At 42.8% G+C, this 23,528-nt stretch overlaps 2 protein-coding genes, 1 long non-coding RNA gene and 1 other non-coding gene across 4 annotated transcripts; all 4 read right to left on the bottom strand.

Moving 5' to 3' along the window:
- Window positions 1-6,713: 6,713 nt before the first annotated feature.
- On the bottom strand, window positions 6,714-6,869 carry LOC125596377. The gene has a single exon (XR_007331017.1). It is a non-coding gene; the product is annotated as a 5.8S ribosomal RNA (ribosomal RNA).
- A 1,551-nt stretch (window positions 6,870-8,420) lies between these two features.
- Window positions 8,421-9,795, bottom strand: LOC111214634. Its single transcript, XR_007331009.1, has 3 exons — window positions 9,732-9,795; window positions 9,342-9,403; window positions 8,421-8,477 (listed from the first exon to the last, which is right to left on the bottom strand). It is a non-coding gene; the product is annotated as an uncharacterized LOC111214634 (long non-coding RNA).
- A 914-nt stretch (window positions 9,796-10,709) lies between these two features.
- LOC125596360 lies at window positions 10,710-11,210 on the bottom strand. The gene has a single exon (XM_048771534.1). It carries the CDS (start codon window positions 11,208-11,210, stop codon window positions 10,710-10,712), a length of 501 nt encoding a protein of 166 aa, XP_048627491.1.
- Window positions 11,211-12,414: 1,204 nt separating this feature from the next.
- On the bottom strand, window positions 12,415-15,670 carry LOC125596359. Its single transcript, XM_048771533.1, has 2 exons — window positions 14,233-15,670; window positions 12,415-14,108 (listed from the first exon to the last, which is right to left on the bottom strand). The coding sequence occupies exons 1-2, from the start codon at window positions 15,668-15,670 to the stop codon at window positions 12,997-12,999; spliced, it is 2,550 nt and encodes an 849-aa protein (XP_048627490.1). The 3' UTR covers window positions 12,415-12,996.
- Window positions 15,671-23,528: the final 7,858 nt, after the last annotated feature.

Here is a 23,528-nt window from a genome sequence, read left to right as displayed (position 1 = left end):
AATGGATACTAGACAGAAGGGGAAGACTGTGGAGAAGAGTTTGGGGACTTCCGAGCACACACCTAAGGTACAGGATGTTAACCAAGTGGTATCGCCCAAGACCATTAATCCGGGTGGTCTGGCCGATTGATCCATGTGTTGTTGGTTGCATCTATTACTCTTTCCCTGTCAATATATCTCTTCTCTACTATATTATTAAGTGTTCAGTGGGTTCAGACTCATGGGCACGCCACCAGGCCTTGGCCAGATCAGTGTAATCTCTCCATGGCCTTGGTTGGGCATGTAAGGTCCGATCTTATAGTTCCAAAGGGGATTGATAGGATCCGACCTTGATTATCTCTTAGTGGCTATTTATCATCAATTATCATGGTGAAAGATTAGTTTTATCTCAATGATTTAGAGGTGGACAGTTATGGCCATATGAGCTGTTCGTGGGCGAGATCAGTATGATCGAGGCTGGTTCTGAGAAATCTGACTTGACCATTCTATTATTCATGAATTATCATGAATTATCATTAATTTTATTTAGTTTCTGGACAAGTATCAGAAAGGGTCACTTTTGGCCAGATTAGGCTAAGTATCCGAACCATGCTTAGGATGATGTTTGCTAGGGTATCAGTTGTGATTCTTATGCATATGTGTTGTGGGTTTTGTTTTCAGGTCCTGACAGGGATCGTGGTAAGGCTAAGGAGCAATGAAGACCTTGGCCGTGTGGGATGTGTGATGTAGTGTAGTTTGATACAGTGAACTTATGATAGCCTATTGTGCAACTGAATGATATGAATGATTTGTGTGGATCACATTGACTTATATATATGAAATGATGTTTACCTTAAGCTTCCGCATTGTATTGTTTAATTACATGAACCTCAATGATTGAAAAATGACTTAGAAACTATTGGACTTAAACCGGCTGAAGTACACTTAGATATTAGGTAAGGCCGCAGACTGGTTGGATCAAGGGATCCAGGTTTGGGTCTTACAGTCCGCCAGCACACACATGACATCTGCGGCTGTCTTTCAGCACACACAGGACATACGTGGCTGTCCGTGTGTGTCCGTGTGTGTTCGTCAGCACACACAGGACGTCAATGGTTGTCCGTCACCACACACAGGACGTCCGTGTGTGTCCGTCAGCACACACAGGACGTCCGTGGCTTTCCGTGTGTGTCCTTGTGTGTCCGTCAGCAAACACATGATGTCCGTGGCTGTCCATCAGTACACATATCAGCACGTTGGTCCTTGGACTCAGCACGCTGGCCCTTCCCGTGGACTGTTTGGGTGATTTTGGCCCGATGTTCAGTACGCACAGGACGCCCGTGGGTGTCCGCCAGCACACACAGGACGTCCGTGGCTGTTTGTGCCTGTCCATCAGCACGAACAGGACGTCCGTGGCTGTCCGTGTGTGTCTGTATGTGTCCGTGTGTGTCCATCAGCACACACAGGATGTCCGTGGCTGTCCATCAGTACACATATCAGCACGCTGGTCCTTGGACTCAGCACGCTGGCCCTTCCCGTGGACTGTTCAGGTGATTTTGGCCCACGTGGGCTGTCTGTTCAGTACACACATGACATCTGTGGGTGTCCGTCAGCACACACAAGACGTCCGTGTGTGTTCGTCAGCACACACAGGATGTCTGTGGCTGTCCGTGTGTTGCCGTGTGTGTCCGTCATCACACACAGGACGTCCGCGGCTGTCCGTCAGTACACATATCAGCACGTTGGTCCTTGGACTCAGCACGCTGACCCTTCCCGTGGACTGTTCTGGTGATTTTGGACACGTGGGCTGTCTGTTCAGTACACACATGACGTCTGTGGGTGTCCGCCAGCACACACAGGACGTCCGTGTGTGTCCGTGTGTGTCCATCTGTGTCCGTTAGCACACACAGGACGTCCGTGGCTGTCCATCAGTACACATATCAGCACGTAGGTCCTTGGACTCAGCACGCTGGCCCTTCCCGTGGACTGTTCGGGTGATTTTGGCCCACGTGGGCTGTCTGTTCAGTACACACAGGACGTCTGTGGGTGTCCGCCAGCACACCCAGGACGTCTGTGTGTGTCCGTGTGTGTCCATCTGTGTCCGTCAGCACACACAGGATGTCCGTGGCTGTCCGTCTGTACACATATCAGCACGTAGGTCCTTGGACTCAGCACGCTGGCCCTTCCCGTGGACTGTTCGGGTGATTTTGACCCACGTAGGCTGTCTGTTCAGTACACACAGGACGTCTGCGGGTGTCCACCAGCACACAGAGGACGTCCGTGGCTGTCCGTGTGTCTCCGTCAACACACACAGGACATCCGCGGCTGTCCATCAGTACACATATCAGCACGTTGGTCCTTGGACTCAACACGCTGACCCTTCCCGTGGACTGTTCGGGTGATTTTGGCCCATGTGGGCTGTCTGTTCAGTAACACACAGGTCGTCCGTGTGTGTCCGTGTGTGTCCATCTGTGTCTGTCAGCACACATAGGATGTCCGTGGCTGTCCGTCAGTACACATATCAGCACGTAGGTCCTTGGACTCAGCACGCTGGCCCTTCCTGTGGACTGTTCGGGTGATTTTGGCCCACGTGGGCTGTCTATTCAGTACACAAATGACGTCCGTGGATGACAAGGTACTAAAGAGGAGCAGTGAGATGAGATATCCTGATACAAATAAGACTGATATGGATCAGGATGAATCCAAGGCAGCCGTGTCCAATATAATAGATGGAGTGGCCGGCTTATCCATAACCTAAAGAAAGATCTTGACATTTTATTTTAAGTCCTTGACTTGTGATTTGCTTTAACCTAATTGTCATTCACAATTTTATATAATAGAATTTGATTTCATTATATCTTGCCTGATCTCACTTGAATATATGAATGTTTCCATTGATAAAGTATTGCCTAAAGAGCATAATATCAAGAAAAATCGTGAATAGGTATAGTAAAGCCTAGTAAGAAAATATGGCTAAGGCATTGCCTCAAAGGCATTATATACACCAAAAGAATGTATGACCCATTGAGTTATAAATGGTTTCCAAATAGAAACAATGGGCAAGAAGGAAACAAGTTCCTTCGGTTTTTAAAGAAAACGCCTAAGACCATATAAGTGGTCGAGACTATACCTATGATCTCTACTGATTTAAAACTATGCTACAAGATCAGTATGATAAGAGGCAAGAGAAGTGCTGACTATACTGATATATCCCACGAAATTTTACACTTTATGGCATGATAGGATTAGCCATCCTAGTCTAGAACTTGATGCAAAGATTAATATTGAAAAGGCACAGAGTTATCCCGTAAAGATCTCACGTTGAAACATGTACACATAGGGAAACTCATTAGGCTTAATTGTCCCAAGCATCACGAAATTATAGTACAGTCAAGAGGGGGAGAGAGGATAAACCCATTATCAATACTACAAGTTCGTGTACTACTATGGCTCGGCCATAAAAGACATTTCCTCGGCTGTAGAAGGCCATGATACAAACGGCCAAACCTAAGAGGCCATTACTCGACCGAAGAGACCATATTATGAACAGGTCAGCCGCAAAGGCCATCACTTATAAACGCATTGGCCATGACTTGGCCATGACTTGGCCGTGACTTGGCCGTATAGTGCAGGCTTGGCCGCACACAATCCATTACCTATAAAGGTTCGGCCAAGTAAGCCATTACCTATAAAGGTTCGGCCATGTAAGCCATTACCTATAAGACTAAGACTCTAAAGTCTATAAAGCTTGGGGACATTATGAATTTACATGTATAGAATGATGAATATGCATCAGGCCATATAAGTGAGCATAGATATTCCCATCTCAGATTGATACGGGTCATAAAAACCAGATATACACCATCTTAAGAGATTTTGAATAAACCACCACATACATATATGTGCCATCTAAGATGGAACCTCAGAAGAGGATTGGGAATATATATTGGATAGGAGTATTACTTTCTCCCACGAATTCAAAGAAAACTTGAGCCAAACATGGGTGATTAGATTGTGGCCAGGTACACGGATTGCATGATCAAAGAATCCGTCTATTCAATATTTAAGAAGAAAGATTATAAGCTGGATAAAGAATGATAAGAATGGTTTTAACCATCATTGTCTTGGCAAAGATCCTTGGACTATACATTATGATTTAAGACGTCCAAAGAAAGATTATAAAAAGCTATTGAGAAGCTAATATAGATGCCAGACACTGACCCGAGAAAAGAAATGAAAAGAAAACCAGCTTAGCATCAAATCTAATGTCCTAGAAGAGACATAATCAAGTTGCTATGGAGTCTATACAAGATAGACCAAGTGTTCCATAAGATAAAGGAATCTTGGATAGAAAAGAATGGTGCATAGAAAACAAATCCGAGGTTCATAAGGGAAACCAGACCAGACATAGAGATAAGGCTGGCCAGCTAAACATCTAAGGTACCAGACCATGTAACTTGGGACGCCAAGCTACTAGGTTACAAAGGTCCTAGATAACAAAATCTCAAAGTTATTAGATCATGTCTGGAACATAATAGAACCATATGAAAGTGTCGACACACACATGAATATTATATAAAGATGCATAAAAGAATAGCACTTGAGTTAAAGATATAAAGCAAGGATCATGAACCAACCAATGAGTACTCATACAATCATGAAAGATTATAAAGATTAGAAAGATAAACGTGGAGGTTCAAAAGTATCTAAAGAGAGATGGGCGTATTGGCCATATACATATACAGAAAACGCCATCTGATAAACCAGTGAAATAGATGGATCTTGTGAGATAAAGAAATCGTGAGAGAAGGCACATGATCACGAGGTCTAGAGTGTTCATATCTTCCTACTAACAGCATTAGATCATAGCTTGTTGCACAAGGTACTCACAGAGATCAAAGGAACAGATTTTAAGGAGATAAACTCCTATGTGGTGGATGCTGCTACAGATTTTCGAAATTGACAATAGTCTGGTCATATGAAAGAATTAGATGCAATGATGTAGTAAGCAGCATATGGATCACTGGATAAGATGAAAGAACAGCGTTGTTCCTAAGCTGATTCATGGACTGAAAAGCAGCTGCATATAATATGTAAAAGAAATTGATCACAATATGATCTTGGAGTTGTATAAAAGACAATCCAATACAGTCCATATACATATGAAAGAAATAAAGAAATTCCTTGTGCTTATACTAAACCTAAAGGAGGTTAGTAGACATAGAATAAATCTATGTGGGTGTCCAACCAAAAGCATCCGGCCCTCTGGCTAAAGGCTTCCAGCACTCCGGCTAAAGACGTCCGGCCCATCGGCTTAAAAGCGTCCGACCCCTTCTACTAAAGACGTCCAGCCCTCAGGCTAAAAGCGTCCGGCCTTTCGGCCAAGGGCGTCCGGCCCTTTCTTCTCGATCACGAGCTAGTAGAAAGATCAACCATCAGGTTGCAAATCCGACATCAGATCCATTGATTAGGATCCAGCATAGCAAACAGTTTGCTACTGCTGTGTAAAGGCAAAGAGATCGATGTCTACATGAGAGATACATGAGAGTGTTCGGCCACAGAGCCATAATAAGAGATTATAAACTCACAGCAATGATCATTGATCTTGAACACTCATGAGACAAGTGGTGGACAGGTATAGATGAGGACTATGACCCGGAGATGGATCGGCCAGATTGAAACATGGTCGAATGGTAAACCATAAATAGCCAAAGTAAAGAGTTTGGCAGTAGAAGATCACGTCTAGACTATGGACGCATGCAAACACAATTTGCAAAGACCCAATAGTGATCTCCAAGGACAATATGGTTCATATTGTTTAGCACACATGCTTTACCGGGACACTCAATATCAAAGGACATGAGAAACGACCTAAGAGGTTGAAGTGGTCTAGTTACGGCTTAGTAATGAAACTGGCCGATTACTCCCTTCCTACATATACAGGAAAGATCACACATCAGATGCATAGAATGTAGAACCTACACGGAGGTTCACATCAGGGAGAGTACTGCGTGTTGTACACTTTTTCCTTCATCATGGTTTTGTCCCACTGGGTTTTCCTGATAAGGTTTTAATGAGGCAACATGAAGCGTACTACAAATCTTGTATGGTTATGGCATCCAAGGGGGAGTGTTATAAATCATGGAGTGGATTGCCATTAACCAGGCCCGACCCAAGACCGGCCCAATACATAGAAGATAGAGAGAGGTTCAGAAACCCTAGAGAGAGGAGAGAGAGAGAGAGCCGAGTTCAGGAGAGAGAGAGGCGGCCACAAGATTAGGAGAAAAGGAAACCCTATTTTCTTTTCCTTATAAGTTTATGTTTTAGTAGTTTTCCTAAATCTAGATGGATTAGGATATGTACTCTTTCCATTTATCTTTATCTTGTAATCCTTATATAAAGGAACCCCCATTGTTCATTAATAATAACACAGAAATATTCAGTCTCTAAACCTTCTAATTACAACAAATCCTTGTTAGTTTCGTTTCCTCCGCTTATTGATATGCTTAAACTCAGCGGGTGATCCCGCCTGACCTGGGGTCGCGTTGAGGAGTTTGGGTCATCAAGAGATTTCGGACCGGAACGTCTGACTATATGATGAGAATTGAATTCACCACCGCATGTCAAGATGCTCCTGGCGTCCTTAGTTCAGATTTTGGACAACCGCGTACGGTAACACACGGGAGATCAGCATCCGTCCCATATCCTCGAGAGGATGGGGGGACGACGATTTGTGACACCCAGGCAGACGTGCCCTCGGCCAGAAGGCTTGGGGTGCAACTGGCGTTCAAAGACTCGATGGTTCATGGGATTCTGCAATTCACACCAAGTATCGCATTTTGCTAAGTTCTTCATCGATGCGAGAGCTGAGATATCTGTTGCCGAGAGTCGTTTTAGACTTTACATTGCAGCACTGCTTCCGAACAAACACCGTATCCGGGTTGGCGAAAGCATGCTGTTTAGTTGAATTTCCTTGACACTGTTCGTGCCGGGGTTTGTTGATATCCGGAAGCTATCCGTACGATCCAACCAAAACTGAGTCTTGGGCATGGATGAACGCATAACCACGGAATAGGCAGGCATAGTAAGAAACCGGCCTACTGAGAGTGATGTTTCATCGTTCTCAGGTCATTCTGTTTCCAGGGTACAACAATGATCCTTCCGCAGGTTCACCTACGGAAACCTTGTTACGACTTCTCCTTCCTCTAAATGATAAGGTTTAGTGGACTTCTCGTGACGTCGCAGACGGCAAACCACCCACGTCGCCGTGATCTGAACACTTCACCGGATCATTCAATCGGTAGGAGCGACGGGCGGTGTGTACAAAGGGCAGGGACGTAGTCAACGCGAGCTGATGGCTCGCGCTTACTAGGAATTCCTCGTTGAAGACCAACAATTGCAATGATCTATCCCCATCACGATAAAATTTCAAAGATTACCCGGGCCTGTCGGCCAAGGAGTGAACTCGTTGAATACATCAGTGTAGCGCGCGTGCGGTCCAGAACATCAAAGGGCATCACAGACCTGTTATTGCCTCAAACTTCCTTGGCCTAAACGGCCATAGTCCCTCTAAGAAGCCGACCGTGAAGGGATGCCTCCACGTCGCTAGTTAGCAGGCTGAGGTCTCGTTCGTTAACGGAATTAACCAGACAAATCGCTCCATCAACTAAGAACAGCCATGCACCACCACCCATAGAATCAAGAAAGAGCTCTCAGTCTGTCAATCCTTACTATGTCTGGACCTGGTAAGTTTCCCCGTGTTGAGTCAAATTAAGCCGCAGGCTCCACTCCTGGTGGTGCCCTTCCGTCAATTCCTTTAAGTTTCAGCCTTGCGACCATACTCCCCCCGGAACCCAAAAACTTTGATTTCTCATCAGGTGCCAGCGAAGTCCTAAAAGCAACATCCGCTGATCCCTGGTCGGCATCGTTTATGGTTGAGACTAGGATGGTATCTGATCGTCTTCAAGCCCCCAACTTTCGTTCTTGATTAATCAAAACATCCTTGGCAAATGCCTTCGTAGTTGTTCGTCTCTCATAAATCCAAGAATTTCACCTCTGACTATGAAATACGAATGCCCCCGACTGTGACACCCCCGATCGTAGATAACTGGAAATGACACGGTCAATGTTCCCTGATGGTCGACCCGAGGTTCTCGAAATAAATCCGATCACCTTAGACCAACAACCAAAGAACAGAGACACTCCTATCGGATATTACTCTAGGCTTTTCAACCCGATAAAGCAATATTCGATAGTTAGTTCATCCCGGACAAGGACTAATATCATATGAGAACTCGTGATTTATAAACATCTTTTATACATTATTTATTTACTTTAAACATCTTACAAAGTGTTATAGTTTACCCTACGGCCTATCGCCCAACAACGTTGTAAGTAAATATACATCAAAAGGTACGTTGCAAGGACAACAAAATACTACCGCTGGTTGGCCGCTCCTTCCGTCCAAAAGAGTAAAGTGTCTCCCGCCTAAGGGTTACCTGCACACACGAATGAGTCATGAGCAACTAGTTTACTCAGTGAATCTAGAATCAAAACACAATCAATAATAAACCAAACAATTATCAAATGGATATAATGATCATGCAAGTACTAGTACTATACTTTAATATCGATCAACATTGTGAATTCTTATTTTAAACATCACTTCCACAACACCCGCCCGTTACCATACTCATATAATACAATATATATACTAGACCCGAGAAACCACTAAGGCTAACCGAGACTAGTGAGTTAGCATCACCATCATTGTCGAATGTCCGGTATGGACAATCCGACACTGCATCGTCATGCAGTACACGGTCTCCAGGGAGCTACCCCATCATCGTGTCTTCATGACCTTGTTCCGTTCGCAGGACCAAGTCACGGTAATGCGGGGGCTTTAGCGATAGTGAATATAACAAGAATTCACATGCTTTTACTTCCATAATTATTCCAAAATTAATCCATAATTAATCCTTAATTAATCATAATTAATCCTTAATTAATCATAATTAACTCTTAATTAATCCTAGATTAATCCTCAATTAATCTCATATTAATCTTTAATTAATCCAAGATTAGTACTTAATTAATCATGATTACTCTTAAATTAATTTCAGATTAATTCTTAATTAAACCAAGATTAATCCTTAATTAAACCAAGATTAATCCTTAATTAAACCATGATTATTTCATAGTTAAGATTAGTACTTGTTCACAAGTACTAAGATGAGGATTAACCTTACTTTAACATTTTGATTACCCTTATGTATAGTTCACAATAAGTTAACACAACACCACTCTTATAAACTTGAGAGACTTTACTATCTTAATCAATCTCAACATATATCTAGACTCACCTAAGAGATTAGTCTTGGAACTGGTTGGATACCTAAGGCCTTACTCCACCTCTGACCTGAAACTGAAGTGAATGACTACAAGATCAGTTTGGTTCATGCTTTAACACCTTAGATCAGATCAGTTCAAACTTGGTTCCACTCAACTATACCAGTTCAGCTTGGTTCTAGTCAGTCTACCAAAGTTCAGGAAAAGATCAGACTGAGTTCAAATTGGTTTAATCAAATCCATATCAGAACATCATAGCTGGTGGTTCTAAGAGGTTGATTCAAACCGAAATTACTCAAAATCTGAACTATATCACCACTTAGAGAACTGATCCGACCAAGTTCTTATGTAAACATCAACTAGCTCTGATCAAGACATGACTGAGGTAAGAGACCAAAGCTTACCAAGATGAACCAAAGGACTAGATGGCCTCAGCTGATCCTCTTCTCCAAGATTAGATTGTGGCTTAACTGATCAAAGAGAAAGATCAAGGCCTGATCATGATCTGAACTGAACTAGGTCTAGGGTTTTATTTAAGAATCTCACCTTCTGATCTTTCTCACAGCAACTGACTGAGCTAGGGGTGAAGATCAAATCACCAACAATTTTTTTTCTTGATTTTATTTCCTGATTTTCTCACTGATTTTCTCTTCTTCTTTCTCTCTTTCTCTCTGAAAATTTTGTGTATTTTTCTGACGTTTCAGAACGTGGGAAGCAGCTGGAGGAGAGGTTAAATATGAGGTGAGCTTGCTTCAGGTGAGGGTTTCACTCAGGACAAAGCTAAGCTGAGTGGGGACAGCTGGCCAGCTGCTTCAGCACTCTCAGCACAAGCTGCTGTCCTTTCCTTAACCTGAAGAAACTCCAGCCCTTTCATGTGCTTCTCACATGACAATCTAAGAAACAAGGCAAGCAGGCAGTTTGTGATTGTCATGTGACAGTTACTGAAGAAGCTAAGCAAGCAGGCAGGTGCAAGTCATGTGATTAAAGACTGAGCAAGCAGGCTGGTGGAAGACATGAGTCTGGTCCAAAATTAATTGTAGCAGTTGGTTGATAATTTTCAATAATTTTTCAACCAAATATTCCTTGTCTTTGGCTCTCGTCTTGCTCTCGGAAAATCTCTTCCAGTTTAATAAAAATTCGACCAAAATATTAAGACTCGACCAAACTATCAAGTGAAGGTCTTTCAACCACAAGACAGTCCATTCGAGAAATTAATCTACCGGGTCGATCTTTATTTTTATTAATCCTTGTTGAACCAACTAAAAACTGGTCGAGCGGAATTTTTCTCGACCAAAAATTTTTGGCTCATGAGGGTTATTACACTCTTCCCCCCTTAAAAGAATTCGTCCCCGAATTCTCAAAAAAAAACAAGTGTACACCCTTTACTGGACGACTGGGGTATCTGGGAAGAGTTCTGGATAATCAACTCGGAACTTATCTTCATCCTTCCATGTTATAACAACTCTCTGTCGCTTTCCCCAAAATACTTGAACTTGCGAAATTTCCCTGTTCTTCAATTTCTTGATACGACGCTCGCCTATTCGCAAAGGACCTTTAGGATAAGTGAGGTTAGGTTGCAAGTTCTCTGGTCGCTGCGGCTCGACCATATTCGGATCTGGTATATGCTTACGCAGCATCGACACATGAAATACCGGATGCATAGGCATATCGTGTGGAAGTTGTAGTCTATAGGCTACTTCTCCAACTCTAGCGACAATTTGGTACGGCCCAATGTAACGAGTAGCTAGCTTCCCAATTTTTCCAAATCGATCCTTTCCTTTTTGTGCAGCTACTTTCAAGAAGACTAAATCATTTACTGCAAAAATGACTTCTCTTCTACCGCGGTCTGCATACTTCTTTTGTCGGTCTTGAGCCTTCTTCATATTGGCTTGAATTATCCTTACTTTTTTTGCAGCCTCATCTACTATTTCTGGACCAAGAATTCTTCTCTCACCAACTTCTTCCCAACATACTGGCGTTCTACAAGGTCGACCATACAATGCTTCGTATGGTGACATACCAATACTAGAGTGGTAGCTATTGTTGTAGGAGAATTCTATCAGCGGCAAAAAATTTCCCACGGACCATTCCAGTCTAGGATACACAACCTTAACAGATCTTCCAGAGTTCTAATGGTTCTTTTGGTTTGGCCATCGATTTCTGGATGAAACGCTGTACTCATATGAAAATCAGTTCCCAAGGCTTGTTGAAAGGCTCGCCAAAATTCAGCTGTAAAGCGCGGGTCTCGGTCTGAAACTATATTTGCTGGTACCCCATGAAGCTTTACTATTTCCTCCAAATACAGCTCTTCTAACGTCTCAACTTTTTCTGTAAGTTTCATCGGTAGGAAATGAGCAGATTTGGTGAGACGATCGACAATCACCCAAACTGCATCATTCCCACGGCCGGGTGCTCGAGGTAAACCAGAAATAAAGTCCATCGCTACTGCATCCCATTTCCATTCAGGGATAGGTAAGCTTTGAAGTAAGCCACCTGGGACTTGGTGTTAAGCTTTTATCCGCTGGCAACTCTGACACTGGGAAACCCATATGGCAACATCTCTCTTCATCCCTGGCCAGTGGTAATATCTTCTGATATCTCGATACATCTTTGTGCTCCCGGGATGAATACTTAAGAGAGAATGGTTTGCAGTCCTTAGAATCTCCTCTTGAAGTCCTTCTCCTTTCGGAACAGTTACTCGACCATTGAGTAACAAAGTTCCATCACTTGCAACTTGATATCCTCCGATGTTTCCTTCATTCAACTGCTCTCGTATCTTCTTCAGGTTCACATCTCTCATTTGATATTCTCGGATACGAGAAAGTAAACCAGCTTGGCTTACTGCTTGTAGTCCTAGAGGTTCTCTTTCCTCTCCTTCTAAGGCAGCCAAACTAATCATCTTGAATTCCGCTTCCAGGTTCTGGAGTTCTTTTTCAATATCTACATCAACATTCCTTCTACTCAACGCATCAGCAACAACGTTGGCTTTTTCTGGATGATATAGGATCTGCATGTCGTAATCAGCTATGAACTCCATCCATCGTCTTTGCCTTATGTTCAAATCAGGTTGAGTGAAAAGATACTTAAGGCTTTTATGGTCAGTGAACACTTTGATCTTCTCACCATACAAGTACGATCGCCAAATCCGAAGGGCAAATACTACTGCAGCCATCTCTAGGTCATGTGTCGGATAATTCACTTCATGCTTTCTTAATTGCCTAGATGCATAGGCGATTACCTTATCGTCCTGCATCAGCACACAACCTAAACCAACATGAGATGCATCCGTATACACGGTGTATGGTTGGTTAGGCTTAGGCAATGCTAAGATAGGTGCAGTGGTCAAAGCTTCTTTTAACTTTTCGAATGCTTTCTCGGTTTCTATACTCCATTCATAAGCAATCCCTTTACCGGTAAGACGAGTCAAAGGCTTTGATACGCTTGCAAATGCTTGGACAAACTTTTTGTAATAGCCGGCCAATCCGAGAAAACTTCGAATCTCGGTAACAGAAGTCGGATGCGGCCATTCCTTAATAGCAGCTATCTTTTCTGGATCGACGGCAACTCCTTCTTCTGACACTCGATGTCCTAAGAAGCCAACTTCTCTTTTCCAGAAACGACATTTACTAAGCTTAGCAAAAAGCTTTTGATCTCGGAGACGCTCCAAAACTAGTCGTAGATGCCTTTCGTGTTCTTCTGCACTTCGGAATATATGAGGATGTCGTCAATGAATATGATAACAAACTCATCCAGGTAATCCTGAAATACTTCATTCATCAGTCGCATAAATGCAGCCGGGGCATTGGTAAGACCAAAAGGCATTACTACGAACTCAAAGTGTCCATAGCGGGTTCTAAAGGTAGTCTTCATGATATCGGCTTCGGAAATCGGAATCTGATGATAACCTGAAGCTAAATCAATCTTCGAAAACCAGCTTGCGCCTTGTAACTGGTCTAATAGCTCATCAATTCTTGGGAGTGGGTACTTGTCTTTTATGGTTACGTTATTGATTCCACGATAATCAATACATAATCGCATGCTTCCGTCTTTCTTCTTTACAAATAGCACGGGTGCTCCCCATGGTGATGAACTAGGACGTATGAAACCTTTATCTAACAAATCAGCTAGCTGCTGCTTCAACTCAGCGAGTTCTGCTGGTGCCATTCGGTATGGTGCCTTTGCTATTGCAGCTGATCCGGGTTCTAAGGTTATACTAAAGGGGTTACTCCTAGACGGCGGCAATCCCTCTAATGCCTTAAACACGTCCTCATATTCTCTGACTACTGGTATTTCTTCCATGTTCTGCTCTTTCTCGTCTTCTACTGGTCCAGCAACTAAGGTCACTAAGTATACTTCTTCACCCTTCTCCAAAAGGTTTTCAATTCTCAATGCTGACACTAATGACGCTCCATCACTTGGTACTATGCCATGGTAAGCTAAAGAGGGTTGGGTATCTCTCTCGAAAACAATCTTTCCTCGACCACAATCAAGGTGAGCTCGGTAACTTGACAGCCAATCCATCCCTAAGATAACCTCGTACCTCTCTAAGGGGAGAACTAACAAATCAGCCGGAAAACCCATATCTTGGATAATGATTGGAACTCTTAGAATACAGCCTTCAGTTTCAAGAACTTGATCTCCGGGAGTTGGCACGGTAATGGATAGATTCACCTTAGTGAATTCTCCATCGAATTGGGATGCTACTTCGGGAGCTACAAAACTATGTGTTGCTCCTGAATCGAAAAGGATGTGGGCGGATATTCCACCCACAACCAAAGTCCCTGTCAATAATTGACTTTACCGTCAATTACTTACTCAACCACTTTTATTATTTTATTTTTTTATGTCACTAATTCACAAATCATTAAAATATTATGCAACACTCAATTGGGTAAGAAAACAAACCTGAAATTGGACCCTGAGGTGGTCCGGATGGTCCTGGTAACTCTAAAGCGTAAGCCCTACCAGCAGTGGCTTGACGCTTAGCATGAGGTAAGGGTAAAGGTGGGTTAACTGGTCTGGCGGGTCGAGCACTCGAAACAACAGGCTGAGTAAGATGAGTGCGTGGACATGATGTCGCGTAATGTCCTCGCTCTCCAAACGTGAAACAAGTGATGTGCGATGGTACAGCCGGTTGGAACTGTCCCACAGTCGGACAATCCCTCCTAACATGGCCCAGCTGGCCACAAGTGAAACAAGTCGGGGTTCTAGGTCTAGAACCACCAGAACGACCTCCCCGAAATGCTCTACCTCCTCGTCCTCGCTGCATAGCAGAATGCGGCTGAGGCTGGAACGGAACAGATGGACTTCTAGGTTGTGCGGCATTGCTAGAAGAAGCTCTCTCAGCAGCAATGGCCTCCTCAACGTTCACAGCACGCTCAACAAGATCAGCAAGCCGATGAAACTCTACTGCCTCAAGTCTGCTCCTGATATATGGGTTAAGTCCTCGAAGGAACTTACGGATAATCATCATCTCGTCCTCTCGACCATAGTGGACATACTTCCTGAGACGGGTGAACTCTGCCTCATACTTCCTAACAGATAGTCCTCCCTGAACTAGCTCCATGAATTTAATCTCCAATCGATCACGGGCTTTCGATGGGAAGTACTTTCGAACGAACGCTGTACGGAAGTCAGCCCAACTCAGATTGAAGTCTCCAAAGTTCCTCTCTACGCATAACCACCAACTGATGGCGTCCTTCTCTAAATAGTAAACAGCCACGTCTTTTTTAAATTCTTCCGGACAACGGGTTGCAGCAAACTTCTGCTCGAGATTGTGAAGCCACGCTTCAGCTTCAAAGGGATCAGTGCCTCCCTGGTAATGCTTCGTCCCCATGTTCTTCATAATCATGACTATCTTCAGGAAGTCCGGGTGAGAAGTAGTAGGTACTGGAGCTGGCTGAGCACGCTGTGCTTCTCGCTGTGCATTCAGTGCTTGATATTGCAAATTCACCATCTCAGCCATCAGTTCCAGAAGTGCTATCATAGCTGGATCGGTTGGCGCTGGTTGAGGTTGTGCTGCCAGAATAGGTGCGGCAGGGGCCGGTGGAATATCAGCAGCAGGAGATGCAGGAGCTGCGGGATGATCTCCATGCACTGGACTATCGTGTACCACATCCACCTCGATGTCCATAAAGTATGGGTCTGGAGACAAAGGAATGTGCTCCGGTGTCTGATCATATGACCCTTCAGATGGGTCAGTCTCAAAGCTAGAGCCTGAAGGTGTAGCCTCAAAGCTAGGAGTCGGAAGTGGTGCCGGAGTAGATGGCGGCGAGGAGTCTGAAGATGATGAAATAGGTATCGGTAGATAATGTCCACCACGATGTGCCTGTCTCGGTGGCATCTGCAACAAAAGATCATGGTAAGTTTCTACCCAGGTCTATCAATTCCTAAAAGAAGGAACAAACCAGCATATCCTAATTATCCTTGCGACACATTTTTGACTCGAAAGTTTTTTGAAACAAGTCCCATTCTAGCATCGTATAACAATACTCTGATACCACCTTTGTGACACCCCCGATCGTAGATAACCGGAAATGACACGGTCAATGTTCCCTGATGGTCGACCCGAGGTTCTCGAAATAAATCCGATCACCTTAGACCAACAACCAAAGAAAAGAGACACTCCTATCGGATATTACTCTAGGCTTTTCAACCCGATAAAGCAATATTCGATAGTTAGTTTGTCCCGGACAAGGACTAATATCATATGAGAACTCGTGATTTATAAACATCTTTTATACATTATTTATTTACTTTAAACATCTTACAAAGTGTTATAGTTTACCCTACGGCCTATCGCCCAACAACGTTGTAAGTAAATATACATCAAAAGGTACGTTGCAAGGACAACAAAATACTACCGCTGGTTGGCCGCTCCTTCCGTCCAAAAGAGTAAAGTGTCTCCCGCCTAAGGGTTACCTGCACACACGAATGAGTCATGAGCAACTAGTTTACTCAGTGAATCTAGAATCAAAACACAATCAATAATAAACCAAACAATTATCAAATGGATATAATGATCATGCAAGTACTAGTACTATACTTTAATATCGATCAACATTGTGAATTCTTATTTTAAACATCACTTCCACAACACCCACCCGTTACCATACTCATATAATACAATATATATACTAGACCCGAGAAACCACTAAGGCTAACCGAGACTAGTGAGTTAGCATCACCATCATTGTCGAATGTCCGGTATGGACAATCCGACACTGCATCGTCATGCAGTACACGGTCTCCAGGGAGCTACCCCATCATCGTGTCTTCATGACCTTGTTCCGTTCGCAGGACCAAGTCACGGTAATGCGGGGGCTTTAGGGATAGTGAATATAACAAGATTTCACATGCTTTTACTTCCATAATTATTCCAAAATTAATCCATAATTAATCCTTAATTAATCATAATTAACTCTTAATTAATCCTAGATTAATCCTCAATTAATCTCATATTAATCTTTAATTAATCCAAGATTAGTACTTAATTAATCATGATTACTCTTAAATTAATTTCAGATTAATTCTTAATTAAACCAAGATTAATCCTTAATTAAAACAAGATTAATCCTTAATTAAACCATGATTATTTCATAGTTAAGATTAGTACTTGTTCACAAGTACTAAGATGAGGATTAACCTTACTTTAACATTTTGATTACCATTATGTATAGTTCACAATAAGTTAACACAACACCACTCTTATAAACTTGAGAGACTTTACTATCTTAATCAATCTCAACATATATCTAGACTCACCTAAGAGATTAGTCTTGGAACTGGTTGGATACCTAAGGCCTTACTCCACCTCTGACCTGAAACTGAAGTGAATGACTACAAGATCAGTTTGGTTCATGCTTTAACACCTTAGATCAGATCAGTTCAAACTTGGTTCCACTCAACTATACTAGTTCAGCTTGGTTCTAGTCAGTCTAACAAAGTTCAGGAAAAGATCAGACTGAGTTCAAATTGGTTTAATCAAAGCCATATCAGAACATCATAGCTGGTGGTTCTAAGAGGTTGATTCAAACCGAAATTACTCAAAATCTGAACTATATCACCACTTAGAGAACTGATCCGACCAAGTTCTTATGTAAACATCAACTAGCTCTGATCAAGACATGACTGAGGTAAGAGACCAAAGCTTACCAAGATGAACCAAAGGACTAGATGGCCACAGCTGATCCTCTTCTCTAAGATTAGATTGTGGCTGAACTGATCAAAGAGAAAGATCAAGGCCTGATCATGATCTGAACTGAACTAGGTCTAGGGTTTTATTTAAGAATCTCACCTTCTGATCTTTCTCACAGCAACTGACTGAGCTAGGGGTGAAGATCAAATCACCAACAATTTTTTTTTCTTGATTTTATTTCCTGATTTTCTCACTGATTTTCTCTTCTTCTTTCTCTCTTTCTCTCTGAAAATTTTGTGTATTTTTTTGAGGTTTCAGAACGTGGGAAGCAGCTGGAGGAGAGGTTAAATATGAGGTGAGCTTGCTTCAGGTGAGGGTTTCACTCAGGACAAAGCTAAGCTGAGTGGGGACAGCTGGCCAGCTGCTTCAGCACTCTCAGCACAAGCTGCTGTCCTTTCCTTAACCTGAAGAAACTCCAGCCCTTTCATGTTCTTCTCACATGACAATCTAAGAAACAAGGCAAGCAGGCAGCTTGTGATTGTCATGTGACAGTTACTGAAGAAGCTAAGCAACCAGGCAGGTGCAAGTCATGTGATTAAAGACTGAGCAAGCAGGCTGGTGGAAGACATGAGTCTGGTCCAAAATTAATTGTAGCAGTTGGTTGATAATTTTCAATAATTTTTCAACCAAATATTCCTTGTCGTTGGCTCTCGTCTTGCTCTCGGAAAATTTCTTCCATTTAATAAAAATTCGACCAAAATATTAAGACTCGACCAAACTATCAAGTGAAGGTCTTTCAACCACAAGACAGTCCCTTCGAGAAATTAATCTACCGGGTCGATCTTTATTTTTATTAATCCTTGTTGAACCAACTAAAAACTGGTCGAGCGGGATTTTTCTCGACCAAAAATTTATTGGCTCATGAGGGTTATTACACCGACTCTGACACCCCCGATCGTAGATGACCGAAATTTACACGGTCGATGTTCCTCGATGGTCGATCCGAGGTTCTCAGAAAACTTCCGATAAACTTAGACTAACAACCAAAGAACACCAACGCTCCTATCAGATATCACTCTAGGCCTTTGAACCCGAAAAAGCAATACTCGATAGTTAGTTCGTCCGGACAAGGACTAATATCATATGGAACCCGTACTTAAAAAAAAAACATTCTTTATATATCATTTAAAAGCATCTTACAAAATTTGTTATAAATTAACCTCGAGGTTTTCGGTCAATAAATCTTATACATAAGAAATATCAAAACGACTTTGCAAGGATAATAAAACTACCACTGGCTAATGATGTTCCTTCCTGTCCTAGACTAAGGTCTCCCGCCTACTGGTTACCTGCATCCCAAATGAGTCATGAGTAACTAGTTTACTCAGTGAGCCTAGTCCGCACCCCAACATATATTAATAATATCTCAAGCAATCAACTCCATCTGTATGCAGTGAAAATATATTCCATAACTGATAAAAATACATATATAAGGCTTATCATTCCATCGATGTGAATCTTATCTTAAACATCATCTCCACGACCCGCCATTGACTCATTCTTATATATATATATATAGACTAAACCCGGAAAACCACCAAGGCTAACTGAGCCTAGCAGGGAAATAAATATAACTACCATCTCCATTAGATATTCCATGATCGAACATCTAATGCTGCATGCAGTTACACGGCCTCCAGGGTGCGACCCCATCATCGTGTCTTCGTGATCTTGTTCCGTATCGCAGGAACAATTCATGGTAATGCGGGAACTTTCGGGAGAGTGAGTATACAATAATACTTCGAATGATTTATACTTACATATTCAATACTATACATATGTATTGGTACTTGAGAACAAGTACTAAGGTTTGGAATAAACCTCTATGATCATTCATAAATATTTATTAAGTGTTTACACTAAGTAAACACCTCACCGATTAAATATTGATCAAGAGACAAAGCCTATCAATCATCTACATTCAGTACGTTCAATCAAGAAATATTTATTCACTACTCATTACTCATCTATCTAGACTCACCTTTGATTCCATGAGATTGGCTAGGGAAGACTAAAATCGAGCTCAACTAATAACACTCCATTTTACTCCTGATTCAGAATGTGTGGATACAAGATCAGTCAGGTCGATTCCAACAGAAACTCTACTCAGCTTAGTTCAAAGCAGTTCAGTTTGGTTGAAGGATAATTCAGTTCAGCTAAGCCTTAAAAAAAATAGCTAAGTGACATAACTGAACCAATCAATCCACATACATGTTTAAAAAAACTAATCTAGACAGGAAGCTTAACAAATCAGTCCACTTGTTCCAAACAAAACTTCTCTAAACTAGTAGCTATGGCTTACCGATTTCCTCAAGCTTTAAGATGTACTTGGTTGATATAAACTTCAAGCTGAACACACGTCTAACCTGATCAGGACAAGATATCCATGATAGGTTCAAGATCAGAAACAGACCAAATCGTTTTGGTTACCTAACAAGAACTGAAGCTCAAGCAAAACTGATCTCATCAAACCCATATGTTCTTACCGATAAAATCCAAGGCTAAAGAACTTGGGTGATTCTAAACTCTTGGACACCAAACCTTGAGCCCTTAACCACACGAGAACACACTGGATAAAGTCACAGAATGGTGTGAAAGGCTCATCTTTTCTCAATTCTCTTCTCTGAATTTTTTCTGAATTTTTCAACTAATTTTTCTCACAGATTTTTCTCTCTTATTTCTATCTTTCTCTCTGAATTTTTCTCTGCTTTTTCTTGCAGTAACAGGACGTCCAGAGGAGAGAAGAGGGTATATTATATCATAAGGAGTTGCTTCAGATGAGTGTGTGCTCCCACAAAAGACAAAGCTGAGTTTAGACAGCTGGGGACATGCTTCAGCACACCAAGCAGCACAAGCAGCTGAACATTTCCCTTCCATGAAGAAAGATACAAGCAGCTGAAGCAAACAGCTTGTGACCAGCATGTGAATTCTAATGAGCAAGCAGGTACGTAAGTAGGTGCATGTCATGTGACCTAATTACTGAGGAAGCAAGTAGGCTAGAAGGTGCAAGACATGTGACTGTTCAGAAATAATTTTAAGAGTTTTGTCGATATTTTTTGGACTGTTTCGACTAAATATTTTTCATCATTCGAATCTCGTCCTGCTCTGAATAAACTCTCCCAGCATGAATAAAAATCGACAATAATAATTAACACTCGACCAGAACCATCAAGAGATGGTTTTTCGACCAAAAGACAGCCCCGTTGAGAGATTAATTCACCGTGTCGATTTTTATTTAAATTCTGATCGATCAATTTTCAAATTGATCTTAAAGAATTTTCTCGACCAAAATTCTCTCTGCTCGTGAGGGTTATTACACCGACTGTCCCTGTTAATCATTACTCCGATCCCGACGACCAACAGAATAGGATCGAAATCCTATGATGTTATCCCATGCTAATGTATACAGACCGTAGGCTTGCTTTGAGCACTCTAATTTCTTTCAAAGTAACAGCGCCGGAGGCACGACCCGGCCAGAAGGCCAGGAGCATATCGCCGACAGAAGAGACAAGCCGACCGGTGCTCACCGAAGGAGGACCGGGCGACCCATCCCAAGGTTCGACTACGAGCTTTTTAACTGCAACAACTTAAATATATGCTATTGGAGCTGGAATTACCGCGGCTGCTGGCACCAGACTTGCCCTCCAATGGATCCTCGTTATGGTATTTAGATTGTACTCATTCCAATTACCAGACTAAAAGAGCCCGGTATTGTTATTTATTGTCACTACCTCCCCATGTCAGGATTGGGTAATTTGTGCGCCTGCTGCCTTCCTTGGATGTGGTAGCCGTTTCTCAGGCTCCCTCTCCGGAATCGAACCCTAATTCTCCGTCACCCGTTACCACCATGGTAGGCCACTATCCTACCATCGAAAGTTGATAGGGCAGAAATTTGAATGATGAGTCGCCAGCACTAAGGCAATGCGATCTGTCGAGTTATCATGAATCATCAGAGCAACAGGCAGAGCCCGCATCGACCTTTTATCTAATAAATGCATCCCTTCCAGAAGTCGGGGTTTGTTGCATGTATTAGCTCTAGAATTACTACGGTTATCCGAGTAGTAGTTACCATCAAACAAACTACAACTGATTTAATGAGCCATTCACAGTTTCACAGTCTGAATTCGTTCATACTTACACATGCATGACTTAATCTTTGAGACAGGTATATGATTACTGGCAGGATCAACCAGGTAGCATTCATAAATCAGGGCAAGACCACGTCATATTCCTGCAAACACATGGAAAGTGGGAACAGACGCAGACTTGACAGTCATCTTTTGTCCGGAGACAAACGTGCTTAGCGGGACAGAATTTCTTCAAGTCACCGCCATAATATTTCCGCAACTGAGATCTCAGCAAACAGCTTATTCACCTTTGCGAACAATTCATAAATTATGCAAAGACGCAAGGATCACAAGTGCCGGCTTATGTGTTCACGACTTCCCCACTGAAAGAGATGCCACAAACAACATTTTAAGCAAAGCTTAACAATTTCTTTCCAGATAGGTACGCAACACAGGCCCCGGATCAGTTCAACAAGCATAAAACTATGCTAGTGAAGAAACTGAGGAGGATAGTTGGTCTGTAGTTGGGTGCGCGAGCACATAGCCTACAAACACTAGCTATCCAATCACCACTCATACGCCGAATGTTCATTTGCCCCGCTAACATCAATCTTTCCAACCACTCTTGAGATGTAATCAAAAGAGCAACTGGAAGGCGGATGAAACCAGGCCAAGACCACACAAGCGCAAAAATTTGAAGTTAGGGGCAAAACGGTCCGCCGGAAAACTCGCCGGAAAAGGTACCAGAAAATTCACCGGAAAATTAACCGGAGACAATCCGGCCATCGACCTCAACCCAGCCATAGATAGTGTTGGACCGAGCAGTCCAACACTACATACCCCTTCGGGTACTGAGGGTAGGCTCAGAAGAGTGCCTACCCCTTATATAGACAAAACACTTTTTTTCAGTCTGTCACAAGAAGACATTGGTTGTGTTCCGGGAGTATTTTTAATGTAAAAAAAAAATACTTCGAATTTAAATCTGATTTTTTGCATGCTTCATAAGAATGGTTAAAGCTATTTTCTGGTACATTTTCATGATTTTTTTTTGCTTCTAACCATGTCTTTTGCATCTTTTGAGGTTTTTTGGTCTAAACGGATGTCTACAGCAACTTTTGATCAACACTTGACATCTTAAACTCTTTGTTGACATATTTTTGATGTTTCCCTTCAGAAAAGTTTCTTCAAAAAAAACCGACACGTGGCAACACGTGACTAGTCTGGATCACTTATGTGAGGCCAGGATACCTCTGTATAATTCAAAAAAAAAAAAGTTTCTTCAAAAATATTAATTTTTGAATTTTTGGCTTCTCGGGTGATTTTGACCCACGTGGGCTTTTAATTCAGTACACACAGGACGTCCGTATGTGTCCGTCAGCACACACAGGACGTCTGTGGCTGTCCGTGTGTGTCCGTGTGTGTCCGTCAGCACACACAGAACGTCAGTGGCTGTACATCGGTACACATATCAGCACGCTGGTCTTTGGACTCAGCACGCTGGCCCTTCCCGTGGACTGTTTGGGTGATTTTAGCCCATGTGGGCTGTCTGTTCAGTACACACAGGACGTCCGTGGGTGTCCGCCAGCACACACAGGACGTCCGTGGCTGTCTCCCAGCACACACAGGACGTCCGTGGCTGTCCGTCAGCACACACAGGACGTCTGTGGCTGTCCGTATGTGTCCGTGTGTGTCCTTGTGTGTCCGACAGCACACACAGGACGTCCGTGGGTGTCCGCCAGCACACACAGGACGTCCGTGGCTGTCTCCCAGCACACACAGGACGTCTGTGGCTGTCCGTCAGCACACACAGGACGTCTGTGGCTGTCCGTATGTGTCCGTGTGTGTCCTTGTGTGTCCGACAGCACACACAGGACGTCCGTGGCTGTCCATCAGTACACATATCAGCATGCTGGTCTTTGGACTCAGCATGCTGGCCC

Source organism: Brassica napus, unplaced genomic scaffold (assembly GCF_020379485.1).
Source record: "Brassica napus cultivar Da-Ae unplaced genomic scaffold, Da-Ae ScsIHWf_1200;HRSCAF=1717, whole genome shotgun sequence".
Classification (NCBI taxonomy): domain Eukaryota; kingdom Viridiplantae; phylum Streptophyta; class Magnoliopsida; order Brassicales; family Brassicaceae; genus Brassica; species Brassica napus.
This window is presented reverse-complemented; position numbering and strand designations above follow the sequence as displayed.